Raw genomic sequence first — 19993 nt, 5'->3', positions numbered from 1 at the left:
ATGCTAGGAAATTAGTTAATGAAATCAGACAAGAGAAATCAATTTAAAGAACTTCTAAAGAAGAGATAAAATTTTCTCTGGAATACCCTAGGGCAGAAGTCGGCAAATTTTTCTGTAAACAGGTAGATAGTATTTTAGTTTTGTGGGTCATTCAGTCTCTGTTGCAACTATTCAACCCTGCCATTGTAGCCAAAAAGCAGCCAAAGACAGTAATAAATGAATGAGTGTGACTGTGTTCCAATAAAACTTTATTTATAAAGAAAGGGTTTGGACCATGGGCTACAGTGTGTCAACCACTGTGCTTAGACAGTTAATAATAAAATGAACTCAAATAATGAGAGCATTCTGTAAGATAGCTCCATATAGAATTAATATATAAAATTTAATAGTGTTCATAGAGACAATTAATTGAGGGACATAATGGCAGGAAAAAAAACCATATATAACATCAACAAAGAAGATGAAATACTTAGGAATGACCTGAACAAAAATGCACAAAATCCACATTAAGGAAACTTTACTCTTCAAAGTGAAAAATCTACACTTCAACAAAGAGTCCTATAATTTCACTGTGGTTATGGAGGATGTTAAGGGAAGCTGGATAAAGGGTATATGGGAAATCTCTCTATTTTTGCAACTTTTCCATAAGTCTGGTGCTACTATAAAAGTTAGGTGATCCCTGGATGGCTCAGTGGTTTAGCGCCTGCCTTTGGCCCAGGACGTGATCTTGGAGTCCCGGGATCAAATCCCTCGTTGGGCTCCCTGTGTGGAGCCTGTTTCTCCCTCTGCCTATGTCTCTGCCTCTCTCTCTCTCTCTCTCTCTCTCTGTCTCTATGAATAATAAATAAGTCTTAAAAAAAAGTTTAAAAAATGTTTTTAAAAAGTTAAGATCCTGACGTAGAAAATAAATCATGGATATTTATTAAGTTTTAAGCTTCTATGCTTTTTATTTTGGATTTTTACAGTCTTTTAATAGAAAATTACATTTCGCAAACTGCAAGTGTTTTTTTGCAATGTTGGTGTGATTTCATATACCTGAAAGCCAGATTACTTCCAGATGAATTTTGTACATTTCAAGTAGATATTAAGTCAACAAGAAGAGAAAATTCAGCACAAAAAATCTACTTTTTCACGAACTTTGTATGTCAGAATGCTGTTCCATTTTAGCTCCTGGGCAAGGGCATAATTAATATGAAATAATTCATATTGAGTTTCTAAAAGCAGTCATCTGAAGTACTGAAAAAAGCCAATAGAGTTTTATGAAATCATTGGTTTCTCAAAAATCATTTTTGATTCAGTAGCCAAATTGTTATTATTAAGATGTTTCTGATTCTTATTTAAAAGGGAGAACTGCTTATGCATTCTATTGCACAAAGTTCATAAAACTGTGCTATGAGTATATGTTTATCCTGCTATGTGACCTAAGCCTTAGCCACAGCCACAGCCACAGACAAATCACTAAAACATAAAACTGCTAGTCATTAAAATAATGAATTATATCAGACTCACATGCGGGAGAGGTATTTGTTTGTCATTTCCTTACCATTTACCTGAAAGCTCAAAGATGCAATAAATCCTACAAATCTAGCAAGAACAGCCATGCCTGAAATATGATGCCAAGAGCAATGCTGTTTGGATTCTTACCAAGTTCAAAACACTGTTTTCTGAAACCACCTTAGTGCGTTTATAAAAACATTTGTGGGAAAACCGTATTTAAGAGTACAAAAGGATCCATCAACCCCTTGTTGCACAAGGAAGGACAATTTTGTCTTTATCTTATGAGGCCTTCTCAGAGAATGTGACAGTTTTGAACTCTTTTGCTCTTTTAAATGTTCTCTTTCCTTTCTTTCTTTCTTTTTTTTTCAATAACTCATTTAATTTCCCTCACAACTCTTGCTGATTCTTCTGTTTCTTTATAGGTACTTCCTGTACATTGCTTCTCCCTGAAAGATCAGGTTCAAGTAGGATCCTGTTCATTCTGCTTTCATCCTCACAATCTCTCATGTATAGCTATGACTTCAGTTACCAAATATTATGACGCTATGTCTAACCTGCATCTCTATCCTGAGCTTTAGACACGACTAAATCCAATAACTGGTCGCCATCAGCACATGAACATGCCATGGGAACCTCAGTGTCCACCCAACTGTAACCGAATTCACCATCCATTCCATAAGAAATGTTTGTTGGGTGTCTACCCTGAGCCTTGGACTGTGTTAGGTACTATAATGATGAACAAGTTGATTTCATTCCTCCCCTAGTCAAGTTCCTTCTTCCTTCACTAGTACTGTACCTATATCCCCCATGTCAGTAAGTGGTGGTACCATTATCTATCTAGTTGCCAAAGTCAGAAACCTAAATATGCATATGATATCAAAGCAACATACTGTACATCTTACACTCACATAATGTGACACATCAAATTTATTCAATTAAAAAAAAGAATCCTAAATATTATCCATCACTACTCCTTCTTCTTTAGAACTCATGTTTAATCATTCACCGGGTTTTATTCATTCTTCCCCTTTATATCTCTTTAATCTGTCAATTTCTTTATTTTTTATTATATTATATTCCACTGGCTTAGTTTAAGCCACCTTCACCTCTGGCCTACAATGATCCCTTAACATGATCCTCTGTCTCATGTTATACTTAAAACCTTGTAACTTTCAGTCAACTTTCAAACAAAAAGTAAATGTATTAGCATGATGCAAAGGCCTGAATTGTAATTGCCTATTTACATATCAATGCCACAGCCTCCAAGCTTCTAATTGCAGGTGAGAGTTTAAAGTGAGTTATTCCCCATTTAGGGGCCACTTGTTCTCAACTTAAAGCAAATTAAATAGCATGATTAATTTGATGCAAAAGTAACATAGAAACAAGGAATTCATCTGTAGATGAGTACAGATACTAGACAGTCTGACTTTAATTTTCTATTTACGTATTATCATTTTAAATTGTTATTAATCGAACCCACTGCTACATGAACATTTACCCAGTACTTATTACATAAGTACTTTACACATATTAATTAACACAGTCATCACAACAATCCAATGAGATAGGTATCCTTACCATTCCCATTTTATATATGTTGTAACCAAGACATCAAGTAGTTTAATAATTTGCCAAAGGAAACATAGTTGGTAAGTGATAAGACTGGCATCCAAGCAATGGTTCCAGAATCTACGCTTTTTTAAAAGATTTATTTATTTATTTATTTGAGGGGGGGAGAGGCAGAGGGAGAGAGAGAATCTCAAGCAGACTGCATGCTGACTGCGGGAAGCTGATGCAGGGCTCCATCTCAGGACCCTGCGATCATCACCGGAACTGAAACCAAGAATCAGATGCTTAACTGACTGAGCCACCCAGGCGCCCCAGAATAAAAGGGGATTGTGAAAGGTATTAAACAAGAACTTTAATTTTGTAATGATACGTATTTATCATATAGACTATATAGAAACATATAAAGAAGAAAATAAGAAGTGATCCCAAATCCTGTCTTTCAGAAATAATGATCATTGATAATTAATGTAAATGATTCTGGACATTTCTTTATGCCTAAAGCTAAACAGGATGGATAGACAGAGAAAATGAATGCATAGATGATAAACAGATAAGAGAAGGTTGTATACAGTATCTACTGATTCATTTATGTGAAAGAGGATAACTCACTTATCTTGTATTTGTTTTATTTTTATCAGATAGTTGTATTGTTAAATTATTATCATTAGTATCTATAAAATAGTATGATTCCTCCAATGATAACTCCTCCATTATTTCCTTAGTTTAATATTTAAAGAAACTCAATGGTCTCTACTGATACATTTTAGCCATATTTTGCTGTTGTATTTATTTATTCATGATAGACATAGAAAGAGACAGAGAGGCAGACACAGGAGAAGGCAGAAGCAGGCTCCATGCCGGAAGCCTGACATGGGACTCAATCCCAGGACTCCAGGATCGTGCCCTGGGCCAAAGGCAGGCACTAAACCGCTGAGCCACCCAGGGATCCCTAGTTTGCTGTTTTAAAATACTTTAATTTCTTGATTGACTTTCTGTAATTGGCAATTTTTTTCAAGAAGATCTAGTACTATGTTTACCGAATCCTTGCATGATTGAGAATGTGCTACTACCTTCACACTTGAAGAACAACTGGGCTGGATGTGAAATTCTTGGGTAATATTTTTTTTCTACCTCACAATGTTAATCTGTGGGATTTGATCCTTTAATTAATGTTTTTTGACCTTAAAAGAAGTTGTGGAGGAATATGAAGGCATTTTGTCCTCATGGTTTGTTCTTTTGCCTAGATATATTTGTTTTTTCCTTTACTTTTGAGATACAAGTAGATTTATCAGGATGCATTACTGTAGGCTATTCTGTATCAATATTACTAAGGTCTTGTTGGGTCTTTTGGTCTACAGAATCACATAAAATTTTTTTCTATTGTTATCTTTAATTAAGATCATATTCCACTGGTTCTAGCCTCTTCTTAAGGAATATCCATTATGTTTAAGTTGGGTCTCCTTGGGTTCCATATTTACCAATTTCCCTATTGTAATATTAATATATTCTTCATTTCATTTTACATTTCCTATATACCACTTGCCTGATGGTGTTTTTGGTTGTGTCTATCACACTTCTTTTGCATCTATTCAGACTTTAAGTTCAATAATTTTTTTATTTCTCTTCTGAGCTCTGACAACTAGTTTGTCATAACAACTTAAGTTGTCTTATAAAGTCTTTTTGTAAAATTTTATGTAATTTCTTTTGGCTCCTTTATTATGAGGGAGTATACTGTCTTAATAGCCTTGTGATTGTAGGGAAATTTTTTGTCTGAATCTATCTGTTTCTTTTTATGATGGAATTACCTCAAAATCCTACAAAAATCTGCTATTCTCTTTGCCTTGTGAACACATCTCTTTCATTCAGTTTTGAGCATTCAAACAGTCAATCTGGCTTACTCCAAATCTCTAAAAATTTATAGCTTCATTGTGTTGCAATCCAGCAGTCATAGTCTCTAGTATTCTTTTCACTCCAAGGGGTCTCCAACAGTCTGCTTGGGCTAGAAGACTGCTGTAGACAATATAAAATAACATGTACATATGACTTTTCGTTAGGCTCCACTTCTGGTGTTTTACGTGCAAAACTAGGTCTCTGATGGGAAATTCCTCACTTCTTCCAAGGCCTATTTACTCCCCTAGTCTCTGTTATGAAGAAAAAAAAAGGTTGGCTATACATTTCATGACCATGACACTTATTTGGGGGGAAATCTCGAGATATGAAGCAGCATGTGTTAGCTGTCAACATATTACACACAGGTCAGTAATTTACCTACATTTTTCAGGTGTGTTTTACATTTAAGATTTGGAACTGTGGCATTTCCTTGTTTGAGAGGACATACCTTTTTCCTACTTCTCTTCTTTTTTTGTAGTTTTCATATTAACCAGAAGTCAAATGTTGCATAAAGCTATTCAAACTAGTACTGTATATTTACAAATAATGTTTGTTTATAGCCATTTCATTATCTACTCTAACATAGTAAAATTACTTGTCTGTCTCCTCAACTCAGTCAGAAAGTCCTTGAGGCTTGCTGTTTATTACTGAGTTGTTCTTTCATTACATTTTGTTGCTTCAAAACCTATGTTAAGATTCAGAATAAGAAAACTATATGGGGTCCCCAAGTGGCTCAGTCGGTTAAGCCTTAGATTGAGTCCTGCATTGGGCTCCCTCTCAGCAGGGAGCTTCCTTCTCCCTCTTCCTCTGCCTGTTGTTCCCTCTGCTTGTGTTCTCTCTGTCAAATAAATAAATCTTAATTAAAAAAAAATGTAGCTGTTTTCTCTGGCTTTTCCTTGAATGGGTTCAACTGAAAAATCAATATAACAATTTGCCTAATATAGTTATATTAAAAAGAGTTTGAAGGCCTGTTGTAAAAGTAATGTAATGATGACATTTAAAAGTAATTTTTACAGGTCAACTAGATAACCTGGTAATGACTTATGTGGAAATCATTAAATCAGAGATACAGAATAGAAGGAGGGGCTTTGCAATAATGAGTTCTAACCTATATGAATGGAATTCAATATATTTGTTATTTATTCTTGGAGCAGAACAGAAAACCCAGAAATAAATCCATACTTATGTGGTCAATTAGTTTTTGACAAAAGAGGAAAGAATATGCAATGGGAAAAGACAGTCTTTTCAACAAATGGTGTTGGGAAAACTGGACAGTTACATGCAAAAGAATGATACTGGACCACTTTCTTATACTATACATAAAAGTAAGCTCAAAATGGATGAAAGACCTAAATGTGAGACCTGAAACCATAAAAATCCTTTAAGAGGGACGTCTGGGTGGCTCAGCGGTTGAGCAGTCTGCCTTTGGCTCAGGGTGTGATCTCAGAGTCCTGTGATTGAATCCCACATCGGGCTTCTGGCATGGAGCCTGCTTCTCCCTCTGCCTGTGTCTCTGCCTCTCCCTCTCTCTCTGTGTGTGTATCTCTCATGAATAAATAAATAAAATATTTTTAAAAATCCTTGAAGAGTGTGCAGGCAGTAATTTCTGACACCGGCCATAGCAAAATCTTTCTAAGTATGTCTCCTGAGGCAAGGAGAACAAAAGCAAAAATAAACTATTGGGACTTAATAAAAATAAAAAGCTTTTGCATAGCAAAGGAACCAATCAACAAAACTAAAAGGCAACCACCCTAATGGGAGAAGATATTTGCAAATGACAGATCCACAATAAAAGGTTAGTATTCAAAATATATAAAGAACTTATACAACTCAACAGCCAAAAAAAATAATAACCCAATTTAAAAATAGGCAGAAGACATGAACAGACATTTCTTCAAAGAAGACATACAGATGGCCAACAAACACATGAAAACATGCTCAACATCACTTGGCATCAAGGAAATACAAATCAAAACCACAATGAGATATCACCTCACACCTGTCAGAATGGCTAAAATCAGTAACATGTGAAACAACAGGTGCTGGCAAGGATGTGGAGACAGGAACCCTCTTGCAGTGTTGGTGCGAATGCAAACTGGTGCAACTCTGCAGTATGGAGATTCCTCAAAAAGTTAAAAATAGAGCTAACCCTATGATCCTGGAATCACACTACTGAGTATTTACTTCTAAAATACAGAAACACTAATTCAAAGTGATACATGAACCTTTATGTTTATTGCATTTACAATAGCCAAACTACTGGAAGAAGCCCAAGTGTACACACACACACACACACACCCCGATACACACAATGGAATATTATTTAGCCATAAAAAGAATACAATTTTTACCATTTGCAATGACATGGATGGAGCTAAAGCATATAATGCTAAGTGAAATTAGAGAAAGACAAATATCATATTCTCACTCATGTAGAATTTAAGAAACAAAACAAATAATAAAGGAAAAAATACAGAGAGAGACAAACCAAGAAACAGACTCTTCACTATAGGGAAAAATTGATGGTTACTATATACATATATACATTATACACTCTACTTTCAAGATGAAGCTTGAGAGGTAGAAAGGGGCCAGGAGGCAAATGCTTTGAATACCAGGGTAAGGAACTTAGGTTGGGTTTTCAAAGCTTGAGAGGGCATTGATAGTTCTTTAGGCCAAGAAAACAACCCTATCAGACCTACAGTTTGGAAGAATAAATTTCAGTGCCATGCAGGGAGGTGTGGAAGGGGAGAGATGTGAGATGAGACCAAATAGGACCTGCTTCAATTGTCCAGGTAACAGATGCCAGAACCTCAACTAAAGGCAGAGAGCAGGAGGATACATTCAAAACAAGTTCAGAGGCAGCTGGTGTCATTGGCAGATGTGAGAGACAAAAAGTAAGCAAGAGCCAAAGATCAAAAGAAATACATAAACCCAATACTGACAAGTGTTTATCATGTGCTACTGAACACCATGTGTTTTTCCGAAAGAGAAATACAATAGAAAACTGTTTTATAAGCCCTTCTTTCCTTGAAGTTATCATGAGTACAGCTAGTGTTCCTTGGTGCCTGAAATCCCTGAGCCTAAGGTTCCAGAAGCCAAATCCAAAAAGAATTATAGAGGCTTTAGTACTTTTATTCCAGATATGCAGTGAGATGAGACTCACATTAACAGTGTTTCAGGGCTGTCTTAGAATTGCAGGCTTCCCATGAAGGAAGAGGACCTTCATGAACACAAATGAATCACAAAAGCCAGGAAAGTGAGAAGGAAGAGGGCACTACCAGAGACGACTGGCATAGGGTAAAAGCTTCTGGTACCAAATGGTAAAATAGATAGGAAATAATACATTTCCACAGGGTTTTATGTATGGCCCCAAAGTATGATGCTCTGTATACGTCCACGGGAATGGTGCTCCCTAGAGTTGTGCAGGATATATCCTTACACAGCAGCCCTGGGTGCCTGGTCATACATACTGAAGAGCTGAATGAAGGAGTGAATCAGAATGAAATGATATGGGAGATACATAGGAGAGTCATATGATTAAAAGATTATAGGTGTGACTCATGGATCCAATCAACCATCTTAATAAACACTGCTCTCCTGGACTGAAGTGGACAGAAAAAGATGAAATGAAGGAAGGTTGTCAGATCTCTGGGATTATATAGGATAGGCTAACAGAGCTAACCAATTGCCAAATAACTTGGTGTTCTTTCATACATAGCCAGGATTCATGGGTCTAGGAATCAGGGAATGGAAATGACTCACTATTACCCCTAGTGACTGATCCACTAGCAAATTTTTTGCTTCCTGTTCCTGTGACCTTATACTTTGCTGGTTTGGAGGTCTTTGTCCCACAGGGAGGAATGCTTCCACTAGGAGACACAACAGTGGTTACACTGAATTGAAAGTTAAACCTGCCTCCCAGGCACTCTGGCCTCCCCGTGCCTCTATATCAATAAGCAATGGAGGGAGTTACTATGTTGGCTGGGGTGACTGATCCCAATTATCAAGGGACTGCTACTCCACAATGGAGGTAAAGAAGACTATATCTGGAAAACAGGAGATCCCTCAGGGCATCTCTTAAGTATTACCATGCCCTGTGATTAAGGTAGATGGAAAACTGTAACAACCCACTCTAGGCAGGAATACTAATGGCCCAGACCTTCAGGAATGAAGGTTTGGGTTACCCCACCAGGTAAAGAACCACAACCAGCTAAAGTGCTTGCTGAAAGCAAAGGGAATATGGAATGGGTCATGAAAGAAGGTAGTTGTAAATACAAGCTATGACCACATGGCCGGTTACAGAATAAGTACTGTGATTGTCACAAATACTCCTTATTTTGTTATGGATTATGTGTGTGTGTGTGTGTGTGTGTGTGTGTTTCTTTTCTTCCCTCTTATCCTCTTATCATGTAAATGAGACATTAACTTTCTATCATAGTTTTTAAGTATGATGAACTTTACATCAGTGTATTTATAGAATATCAAGGAAAAGAATAAACATCATCCAAGAACTTTGCTTCCTCTTCTAAGAAAAAGGCTAAGTGCATTTTCAGTGGTACACTGGATAGTTGTATAGTGGTAGGCAGGAATATGGCCTTGTTATTATCTTTCTATGGAGATTAAGTATGGTTTAAGGAGATGCATGAGTGGGTACCAAGTTGACAAGGGGTGGATATGTGATGGTTAATGTTGATGTGTCAACTTAGCTGGGTTAAGGGATGCCCAGATACTTGATCAAAAAAAATTTTTTTGAGAGAGAGAGAGAGAGAGAGAGAGAGAGAGAGGGAGCATACATGCCAGCAGGGGGACCAGAGCAAGAGGGAGAATCTCAAGCAGGACCCATACTCAACATAGAGCCTGATGTGGGACTTGATCTCACAACCCTGAGATCATGACCTGAGCTGAGATCAAGAGTCAAGTGATCAACTAACTGCGCCACCCAGGCGCCCCTGCTCAAACATTGTTTTGCATATTTCTGTGAAGGTGTTTTCTGGGATGAGATTGATACTTAAATTGGTGGACTTTGAGTATAGCAGATAATCCTCCATGACTTAGTGGGCCTCATCCAATCAGAAGGCCTTAGTAGAAAAAAAGGCTGACTTCCTCTGAGCAAGAAGGAATTCTGCCAGCAAACTGCTTTTGACCTCAAAATGCCGCTCTTTCCTGAGTCTCCAGCCTGCAGCCTTGGGTCTTGCCAAGCCTCCGCAATCACCTGAACCAATTCCTTAAATCTATCCCCCCTACTCCTCCCACCTTTCTCATCCTGTTGGTTCTGGTTCTCCGGATAACCCTCACACAATATTTGGCCCATATGGATTCTTGCCTTTCTGCACACACACACACGCACACACACACACACACACACACACACACACACAATCATATTTCATGTAAATACATTTACATTTAATTTATACACAAATGTTTATATTTTTAAATATATATTTATGTATGTATATATAATCTCTATATAATCTTGCTATTGTTCTTACGTTGTACAACATTTAAGTCTTTTCTTCCTAATTAGACAAAAATTTGCTTAAGGAACAAGATCACAGCTTAAAATTCTTTGTCTCTTTCCCTTGTTAGTTCACAGCTAACTTGTTAGGTGCTTAAAATATGTTTGCTGAATTGAATTGAGAAACAAGGATATTGTGAGAATGCCACCTAGAACTACCTAGGGTCTCAGTTAGATAGATGGATAATTCTTCCTTAGGAAGCAGAGAAAAATTTTGTTGATTATATGAAGGTTTCCAGGTGGGATATTAATTACTGGGAATGTTAAGTCCTCCCAATATGCCCAGCCTCAGCCCTCCAGCTCATCCAAAGGAACAATGTGGCTCTGTAACTCATGACTGATAATCTTGTGGTTATTTATAAGTAAATCCATTTTACTTTTTCACCATTTATGCACGCCAATTCTAAGTGATGACACTATTCTATTATGACCTGAGCATTTCCCCTAACACTCTCAAATAAAATCTTTCAGTTGTGAAGCTACTTACATCATACTTTCAGGTTCTACTGCACAAGCACCAACTGCTTTTGTGACATTGACAAGAAGAGTTTGGTTTATTCCAACAAGGAGGTTTACGAGTGGTTGAAGGCCACCACATTTCCGGACAAGGACACGGTTTTCATATTCCTGACAACATTCTCCCAATGCACCAACCACATTCACAAGTACTTCTTCAGGCTGGTCAGTTAAAAGTCCCACCAAAGTTTCAATGGCTTTGTATTCTCGAAACCTAAGTTCATCACAAGAAAAAGAGATAGGGCGAGGGAAAGAGAGGAACGATATTACTTTTGGTATAAAATCAGCTGATAATATTAATAGCACAAAATTGCCAAATGCCAACCATATGCTCACTCAGTCCTTACAAAAACCCTATGATGCAAGTACGACCACAATCCCCATTCTCAGAAAGCTCATTTGAAGCTTGGTACACAGCGATGCTGGCATCCATATCTAGCCATCTGCACCTTTAATCACTATACTATACAGTCTCTAAGACAACTACAACTTCTTCCAAATGACAGTGTCAGCAGTTCTACTATTCTACAAGTGTTTTTCCCATGTCACAGAGACTATTTTACATGAACAAAGCAAAAATAAATCTATCTTCTGTTAAGTAAGATGTGAATTTCTTGTTAAATCATCACACTGAGGGGCACTTGGGTGGCTCAGCTGATTGAGCATCTGACTCTCGATTTCAGTGCAGGTCATGATCTCAACACTCAGAGATCATGCCCCCAAGTTGGGCTCCATGCTCAGTGGGGAGTCTGCTTGAGATTCTCTCTCTCCCTCTCACCCTCTCCCCACACATGCATACTTTCTCTCTCTCTCTCTCTCTCTCAGGTAAATATATAATCTTAAAAAAAAATCATCACATTGATACAAAGAAGGGTTGCCTCAGAATATCCATCATAGGGCATAAGAACTCTAAAAGTATATGAAGAGATAAATTTGAAGATTAAAATAAATCAGTTTACAAGTATTTTAAAATTCAATGAAATAATTTGAAAATGACTACTCTTTAACTGGTTAACTGGCATCCAGCTGACTCAATTATCTTTAAAAAAGGAAAAAGAATGGAACCACTTCCATCTCTAAAGATTCAGTGGGAAATTCAACCCCTCACCATCACATCAACCCTTTCTCTACAAGAAATCAGAGATACTTATAATTTAAACAGCTGCCCCCCCAAAAAAGAACTCAACACACAGACTATGTCAGCAAGTCCTTTAGTGAGGCACAGAAAACCATTGCCAGGTGGTGGGATGGGAAGTAGAAGTCTTTCATTTCTAAAAATACCTTGATTCTGCCAAATTGGTCTAGAAGGTACATGTATAAAAACTATAGGAGTTATATTAGGACCGATTCTTTATTAAAATAACATTATGGGAATGTAGTTTAATGGCCATAAATTTTAGGCATCCATACTTTTATTTAGAAACATTTATATATTGGGGCACCTGGATAGCTCAGTTGGTTAAGTGCCAGCCTTTGCCTCAGGTCATAATCTTAGCATCCTGGGATCAAACCCCATGTTGGACTCCCCACTCAGTGGAGAGTCTACTTCTCCCTCTTCCTCTTTCCCTCACCTTACTCATGCTCTCTCTCTCTCTCTCTCTAATAAATAAAATCTTTTTAAAAATTTACATATTAATAAGAGAAGATGTTAGTTGAAGGACTCACTATACACAATGTAGTTTCAGTGAGTTAAGAATACAGCTATTGGGATCCCTGAGTGGCGCAGCGGTTTAGCGCCTGCCTTTGGCCCAGGGCACGATCCTGGAGACCCGGGATCGAATCCCACGTCGGGCTCCCGGTGCATGGAGCCTGCTTCTCCCTCTGCCTTTGTCTCTGCCTCTCTCTCTCTCTGTGTGTGACTATCATAAATAAATAAAAATTTAAAAAAAAAATCTTTAAAAAAAAAAAAAAAAAAGAATACAGCTATTCCTCAATGGCCATGTTTTTATTATAGAATATTGAAAGGCTTCTCTTACTTGGTCGCATTCTCTTTGCTGATGGAACATTTCCATATTGCCCCAGTGACAGCAGCCAACCGTTCTTTATTGTCAGTGTTATTGAGCAGACTGGCCAGGGGTTTAAGTCCTCCATGCAGTCTAACCAGGTCACGGGTTTCCTTATCTTCAGCACACTACACAAAAAGTCAAATCAGAGGCTGTCAGTGATGACGGCATATCAAGCTTCCAGTGATTGCTAAAGAGGCTGACATTCTGGTGGCTACAAAACTTCTTTTCAGAGAGTATCATTTTCTGAAGGGGCCTCCAAGTAAAATATAATTCTCCTTTATATTGGCAGTTATCTGACAGTGTCTCTCTTCCCTTACAGGATTTTGGCAATGTCTAGAACTTTCTACATGCTTGGAAATTCTTCCAAGCTGTTCTGAGGTAGTGTGGGCTTCCATGAAGACAGAAAGAGAGGTTGGTAAGAAATCTAGAATACCACATGCATGGACAGAGAATTTCTGCAGTCATGCAATCCCCAGTCTCGGGAAAGTATAGAAAAGATAGCTGAGTGATAAAGCTTTAGCCTGATCTTCAATGCTTCTGCCCCCAAATCTAAGAGATGAGCATTTCCCTAATAGAGTTCCTATGCTCTGAACAGTTAGTTATATCAACAGCAAATGGCATTATATTCAGATATATTTGTCCAGAAGTTTGTGTAATACTTATCCTTTGAGATAAGTATTATGTTTATCCATGTTCGTGTCATCTTTTGAAGTAAATATGTACTGCATAGATGTTCCCAGCTTATCATGATTCCCAGGTTTGAGAGAAAAAAGATGCTAAATTTGGTGCATATATATGTTATCATCCTAGGCATACAGTTGGTTGTGAGGCCACATGATACAGATGCATGTCATGCATCATCTGTGAGGGCCACTAGAAGAAATCCTCACAGTAAATGCACACAAGGCACCTGCCATTTTATCTTCTATTTATGATTTTCAGTTTTTTACATTGCAACTTCTAAAAACTTAATCACTATTTCTAACCAATCCTTCATAATTACTCATATGAGGCATGTATGCCAGTCAAGGCTATATATATCCTTGTTATGAGTTGTGTTTCCTTAAAACTGATATATGTCAAAGTCCTAACCCCTGTACCTCAGAATGTAACCATATTTGAAGATAAAATCTTTAAAGAGGTAATTAAGGTTAAAAAAGGTCACTGAAGTGGGCTCTAACCCAATATGATTGGTATCCTTAGAAGAAAATATTAGGACACAGAGGAAGGAACATGTGGAGACATGTGAACATGAAGATGACCATCTACAAGCCAAGGAGAGAGTCTCCAGAAGGAAGCAATACTATCAACACCTTGATCTCAAACTTGTAACCTCCAGAACTATAAGGAAATAAATTTCTGTTATTTAAGACACCCAGTGTATGGTATTTTGTTATGGCAGCCCTTGCAAACTAATACAATTCTCTACTGACATGAACCCCTTTCTCTAACTCTGTCATTTTGGCATACTGTCACTGTGCACATTTTAAAATGTATTCCTCTAGGAAATCAGCTCTGATTTCTCTGATAGGTAGAAGCTGGAATGGCCAGTAAGCAGCCATCTACTAATTTGTCAAGGCTACCTTTTCTTCCCTTTTCTGATGTACTATGAAATGCATAACTCACAAAAAGCTAATGAAGATTAAAATAATAAAAAGATACAACAGGAATACACACACATACACAAGCATACACTCATTCATCATCCATCTGTCTTGGCAGAAGATAAATTTCCCAAGATCAGTATGTTTGAACAGGATACTTGAAAAGCAATATAAAGGCACCATGCATATATTTAGCTATTTTACACTAAGTAACTTGTTTTAGGAGACAAAGATATATAAGTACCTTCTAGAAATGTACATAATCAAGATATGTTGGAGCAGGCTTCTCTCTCTCACATACACAGGCATCTATCATTAGCACAGTGATGCAGACCTGTGTGTGCAGAAAAATCCCTGGGGATTCTTGCTAAAAATGCAGATTCCTGAGTCATAGCCCCAGAGAATGAAACTTCATATTTAGAAATGCCACCTTAACTATATGAAGAACACCACAACTTTGCTGGGGAGTCCACCATACCTGGTAGATGGCCATGGCACACTGTTCCTGTAGTTGTTCATTCTCACTATTTAGGTTCTTGACTAGATTTTCAATTATCCTTTCTGCTTTGATTGCAGCTCGGTACTTTTCCTAAGAATACAAATTTAAATATTTTTTTAAAGATTTTATTTATTTATTCATGAGAGACACAGAGAAAGAGAGTCAGAGACACTGGCAGAAGGAAAAATAGGCTCCATGCAGGGAGCCTCACATGGGACTTGATCCCAGGATTCCAGGATCACACCCTGGGCCAAAGGCAGGTGCTAAACCACTGAGCCATCCAGGGATCCCTTAAATTTAAATATTTACATGTGTAATGCATGAATATAAATATCTATTTACATTTACTAATAAGTATGCCAAACAAACTTTCTTAAAAAACACTAAAGTCCAAGATTAACACAACTGTATAAGAGAATTTAGTCAACATTTTAAAAAATACATCACACAGGTAACCATTTAATTAATGTTCTATTAGTTTCATCTTCTCTAAAGAACTGCTGACTTCTCAAAAAAAAATCCTTAGCAGTCACAATAATCTTAAAAATTATTATTCAACTAAAAAAAAGTTAATGCAAATGAAAACAAGGGAAGCAGAGCTGGCTTGAGTACCTCTGATGCACATTCTTGCAATGTCCCCACCACTGGAATTAGCATGTTTTCATGAGAAGTCTTCAGTAAGTGAGCCAACAAAGGAATGCCGCCGGCTTTATGAATGGTTTCTTTATTTGCATAACTCTTACTACAGCTCCATAATGCCAGTGCCACACAGCGAGCTACTTCCACATCTCTGGCATTATACAGACTTGATTGAGCTGGTTCTGCTGAACTCTGTACACAGTCCAGTAAAGCGACCTACAAAAACAGATAAATACAATGTATGTGGGAATCTTTAAAATAAAACAACATTTCCCACAACAGTTACAGGGCTGCTACCAAGCTAACTTCTATCAAAAATAAGAATACTTCTACGAATTAATTTTCATACTACACAGAAATAGTCAGTGAAAGCAAAGAAACAGAACCCTTCAAAATATATCTTCCTCCAGATCTGGGAGCCTTTACATTTCCTTCCTACAAGAAATTTAATCTCACCAAGATTGTATTAATATTAATATGGCTGTTACATTTATATTAACAAGATTTGTATACTATATCTGCAGCCCGGGTTCTTACAATCCTTCCCTGCATGGATGCATTCTTTCTGCTTGCTCAGAATTCTTAACTTCTGCCCAGGTTTCTACCAGGTGTGCCTCTTTCGAGATCTATCTCCATCTAAGTGCCCAAACCCCACTGTGGTCAATGGCCTCCTGCCTGCTCTTCTTTTAACCTCCATTCCCTTGCTCTGATGTCATGACAAGCCCACTGTTCCATCTCTGTACTGAGTGATCTCCCTCTCTTCCCATTTTAGTGAGGGACTCTTATCTGTATGTCATCTACCCTCATATTGTTAGCAAACCAAAAATGGATTACCAATCCTGATCTTTCTCAGATGTGTTCTCAACCTAGTAATTACAAGTCTATTAATGGTTGATCTATTACTCTTCTTTCCCATTCCTAACTTAGCTATCATGTAAGATTATATTAAAATGTGTAGCATTATCTTGACTAAGTAATTGCAATTCAGGTACCAAATTCTAAGTCCCCGAATGTGATATATAAGACTCTCATAAAAGAAATTTACTAAAATTTATAGTTTTAAGTTACATTATTCATTTATTCTATACATTATTCATAATTCCAGTAGACAGCCACATCAGCCTAATGTATTACTTCATTACTTAAGCAGAACACTGATAATCATACTAATAATTACCTTTCCCCAACATTTTATTATGAAAAATTTTCAAACATACACAATGGCTGAAAGAGTTGTACAGTGATTATACAGCAAAAAATGTATACATTCCCTAGATTCTATAATTAACATTATCACATTTGTTTTATCTCATAGCTAACCATCTATTTATCCATCTATGCAGCCATAAATCTATCTTATTTTTGAAGCAAATAATTACACTCTATTGTGATCTACAGATTACAAGTGACATCAGACGGTCCCCAATTTATGATGGTTCAACTTATTTTTCAACTTTACTATGGTGTGAAAGTGATATGCATTCAGTAGAAATCCTATTTGGAATTTTATCTGAGCTAGTAATATGTATGTTACATTCTTGTGATGCTGGGCAGTGGCAGCAAGCCTCAGCTCTGTCAGCCACAACATCACAAGGGTAAGCAACTGATATGGTTACAACCATTTTGTTCCCAATCTGTAGCCATTGTGTTTTCACTTTCTGTACAGATTCAGTAAATTACAAGAGATATCAATGCTTTATTATAAAATAGGCTTTGTGTTAGATAATTTTGCCCAACTAGAGGCTAAGTATTTTGAGCATGTTTAAGGTAGGCAAGGCTAATCTGTGATATTCAGTATGTTAGCTGTATTAAATGCATTTCAACTTAAATGCATTTCAACTTACGGTATTTTCAACTTACAATGGGTTTATCTGGACATATAACTCCATTGTAAATCAAGGAAGATCCGTACACAGAATCTCTCAGTAAATTTCTAAACACATTTCACTGTGTATGCATTCCTATTAAATGCATATTGATTCAATGTATATTTATTAACCTTTCATATGTGTAGGGTACTGGGCTAAGTGCTGTAGATGACAGTAAGATAAGTAAGACACATCTCTTATCTCAAGGAACTCAAACTATAGAAGTGGAGACTGTCCAGTATGTAAATGCTATAGGAGGAACACAAGATCCTTTGGAAGGTGGATGAAAATGCATTTCCTTAATGCCCTACGTTTTCTTGACATGAGTGTTGAACAGAATGTTCACTTATTTCTTTCAGTGACAGTTATTGATATAATCATTTTTTAAATTATAAAAATAATACACAATAAATTGGCAAATATGGAAAAATATGAAGAAAAATTGGTAGTTATTTCAGAGGAAACACCTGCGTACAATTTTGTGTATTTATTTCACATGTTTTTATAGAAAACTTGTTATATACTTGTTAGGTAAGTCTTTGAAAATTGGAGTCATATGTGTCAATCAGGTTTTGATCCTGTCATAATTTTATATAATATTATATACTGATAGCTGATGATGCATGTTTCCTCGAGATACACTTCATATTATTTTACTGATCTCATATGGTAAACATAGTTTTCAGTTGTCACTATCATAAGTAACAATGAGATGAATAAATGTCTGTTGCTCTGACAGTCTCCTTGGGAGGCAGTCCTCATGGTGAGCTCACCAGAGCAGAGAGCATGGACTACACTTCCCGACATTACACACACACATAAACATCTCCCTACCAATGTGGTAGGTGTAAATTACATCTCTTATTTAGATGTATATATCTTTGAAAAATAAGATCAGACCTGTTTTCTGGCCAGTTGCTAATGTGAATACACAAAAACAGTTTTTGAGGACGTTATACCAAAGAAGGTTCCTGGAACACACCTATGGTTATTTAACATCCAGGAGTGGCCAGGAAGGACAGCAGAGAGGTGACATCTTGGTGGCAGGTGGTGTGCTGATGACAATGGCAGAGGTACTCACCAGTTTGGTAATGCCTCCATGGTGTCTCACTGCCCGTCGGGCTCTTCTAAACTTGGCAACATTTGCGATTGTCTCAGCTGCCAGGCATTTCAGTCTCTTATGTGGAGAATCAAGTATATTAACCATAATTGGTAAGCCCCCAAGGTCAACAATATTACGTCTGATTTGAGGATTATGACTGATTTCCTTTAGGATTTCTAATGAACCAATCTAAATGAGAAAATAGGAGTTAGAGGTGAAAATAAGTGCTTAATACATAACCAGTCCTAGAGTTTTAAAAATTCCAAGTCTACCTCAAATCCTTCCCTCATGAAGTTTTTATTTTTATTTTTATTTATTTTTTTTTAATTTATTTATGATAGTCACACACAGAGAGAGAGAGAGAGAGAGGCAGAGACACAGGCAAGGGGAGGAGCAGGCTCCATGCACCGGGAGCCCAACGTGGGATTCGATCCCGTGTGTCCAAGATCGCGCCCTGGGCCAAAGGCAGGCGCCAAACCGCTGCGCCACCCAGGGATCCCCCTCATGAAGTTTTTAAAGGAAATGCCTTCTGTTCCCAGGTGTTACACATAGCCTCCTTATTTTCCTTCAATTATGCAGACAAACATTCATCATTTAAGAAGCACATAGAAAAGGTTCTGGAAATGAACCAGAAGATAAAGCACAGCCAAGAAGAGAAGAGCAGCGAACAAAAGGAACAAGCTATCAGTGAGATGAGCAGGCAAAGAAAAGAACTAGGCAGAGGTAGCAGAGACGTATCAGTAAAAAGAGAAGCACAAAGAGGTATGAACAAGGCTCATCACCCACGTGAGGTAAGCCACTCACCTTATATCTGAATTCATCAGTATCCAGTAAATTTATCAAAACTTTAAGGCCTCCAACATCTCTGATTGCCAACTGGCAGGTCTCTTGCGCCAAGTTGAAATCTTTTATTGAACGCAATGCAATCACTGTAGCTATCTCTTTTCCTTCCTACGAAACGCAAGGCCATGGAAAGGTTAAATAAGATCACGCTTCTATAGAAATTTCCTTAATGGTTATGAATCCATGAACTGGGAAATGTGTCTCCCCATACATGGCATGTTAAATTTTTTTAAGTTCTCCGAGTGGGTTATAATTTGTTAAATGAATCATGTAGAGTTGAAGCACAAAAAAGCTTTACAGAGTATCATAAAACATTATTCCAATTAAGAGTCAACATTTAAAGGTGGTCTGTCTGCTTTAAACAGCTAGAGCATTAGGTGGTATTAGTACATTAAATAGAGTCGAGGGGCAAGCCTTGAGAAATCCACTGAGGAATGTA

At 37.3% G+C, this 19993-nt stretch overlaps 1 protein-coding gene across 1 annotated transcript in view; it reads right to left on the bottom strand.

Moving 5' to 3' along the window:
• Positions 1–19662, bottom strand: part of LOC144309713 (outer dynein arm-docking complex subunit 2-like) — a gene marked incomplete at its 5' end in the record, with an annotated part of 73763 nt that extends 54101 nt beyond the window's left edge. Inside the window, 6 exons of the mRNA XM_077890816.1 lie at positions 10965–11207; positions 12970–13124; positions 15082–15192; positions 15715–15957; positions 18691–18900; positions 19516–19662. Coding sequence (XP_077746942.1) covers positions 10965–11207; positions 12970–13124; positions 15082–15192; positions 15715–15957; positions 18691–18900; positions 19516–19662 — 1109 coding nt within the window. The remainder of the gene's footprint in view (positions 1–10964; positions 11208–12969; positions 13125–15081; positions 15193–15714; positions 15958–18690; positions 18901–19515) is intronic.
• Positions 19663–19993: the final 331 nt, after the last annotated feature.

Source organism: Canis aureus, unplaced genomic scaffold (genome assembly GCF_053574225.1).
Source record: "Canis aureus isolate CA01 unplaced genomic scaffold, VMU_Caureus_v.1.0 ptg000189l_RagTag, whole genome shotgun sequence".
In the NCBI taxonomy this organism is placed as follows: Eukaryota; Metazoa; Chordata; class Mammalia; order Carnivora; family Canidae; genus Canis; species Canis aureus.
The sequence above is the reverse complement of the archived record's forward strand: the minus strand, read 5'-3'. Positions and strand labels throughout refer to the sequence as shown.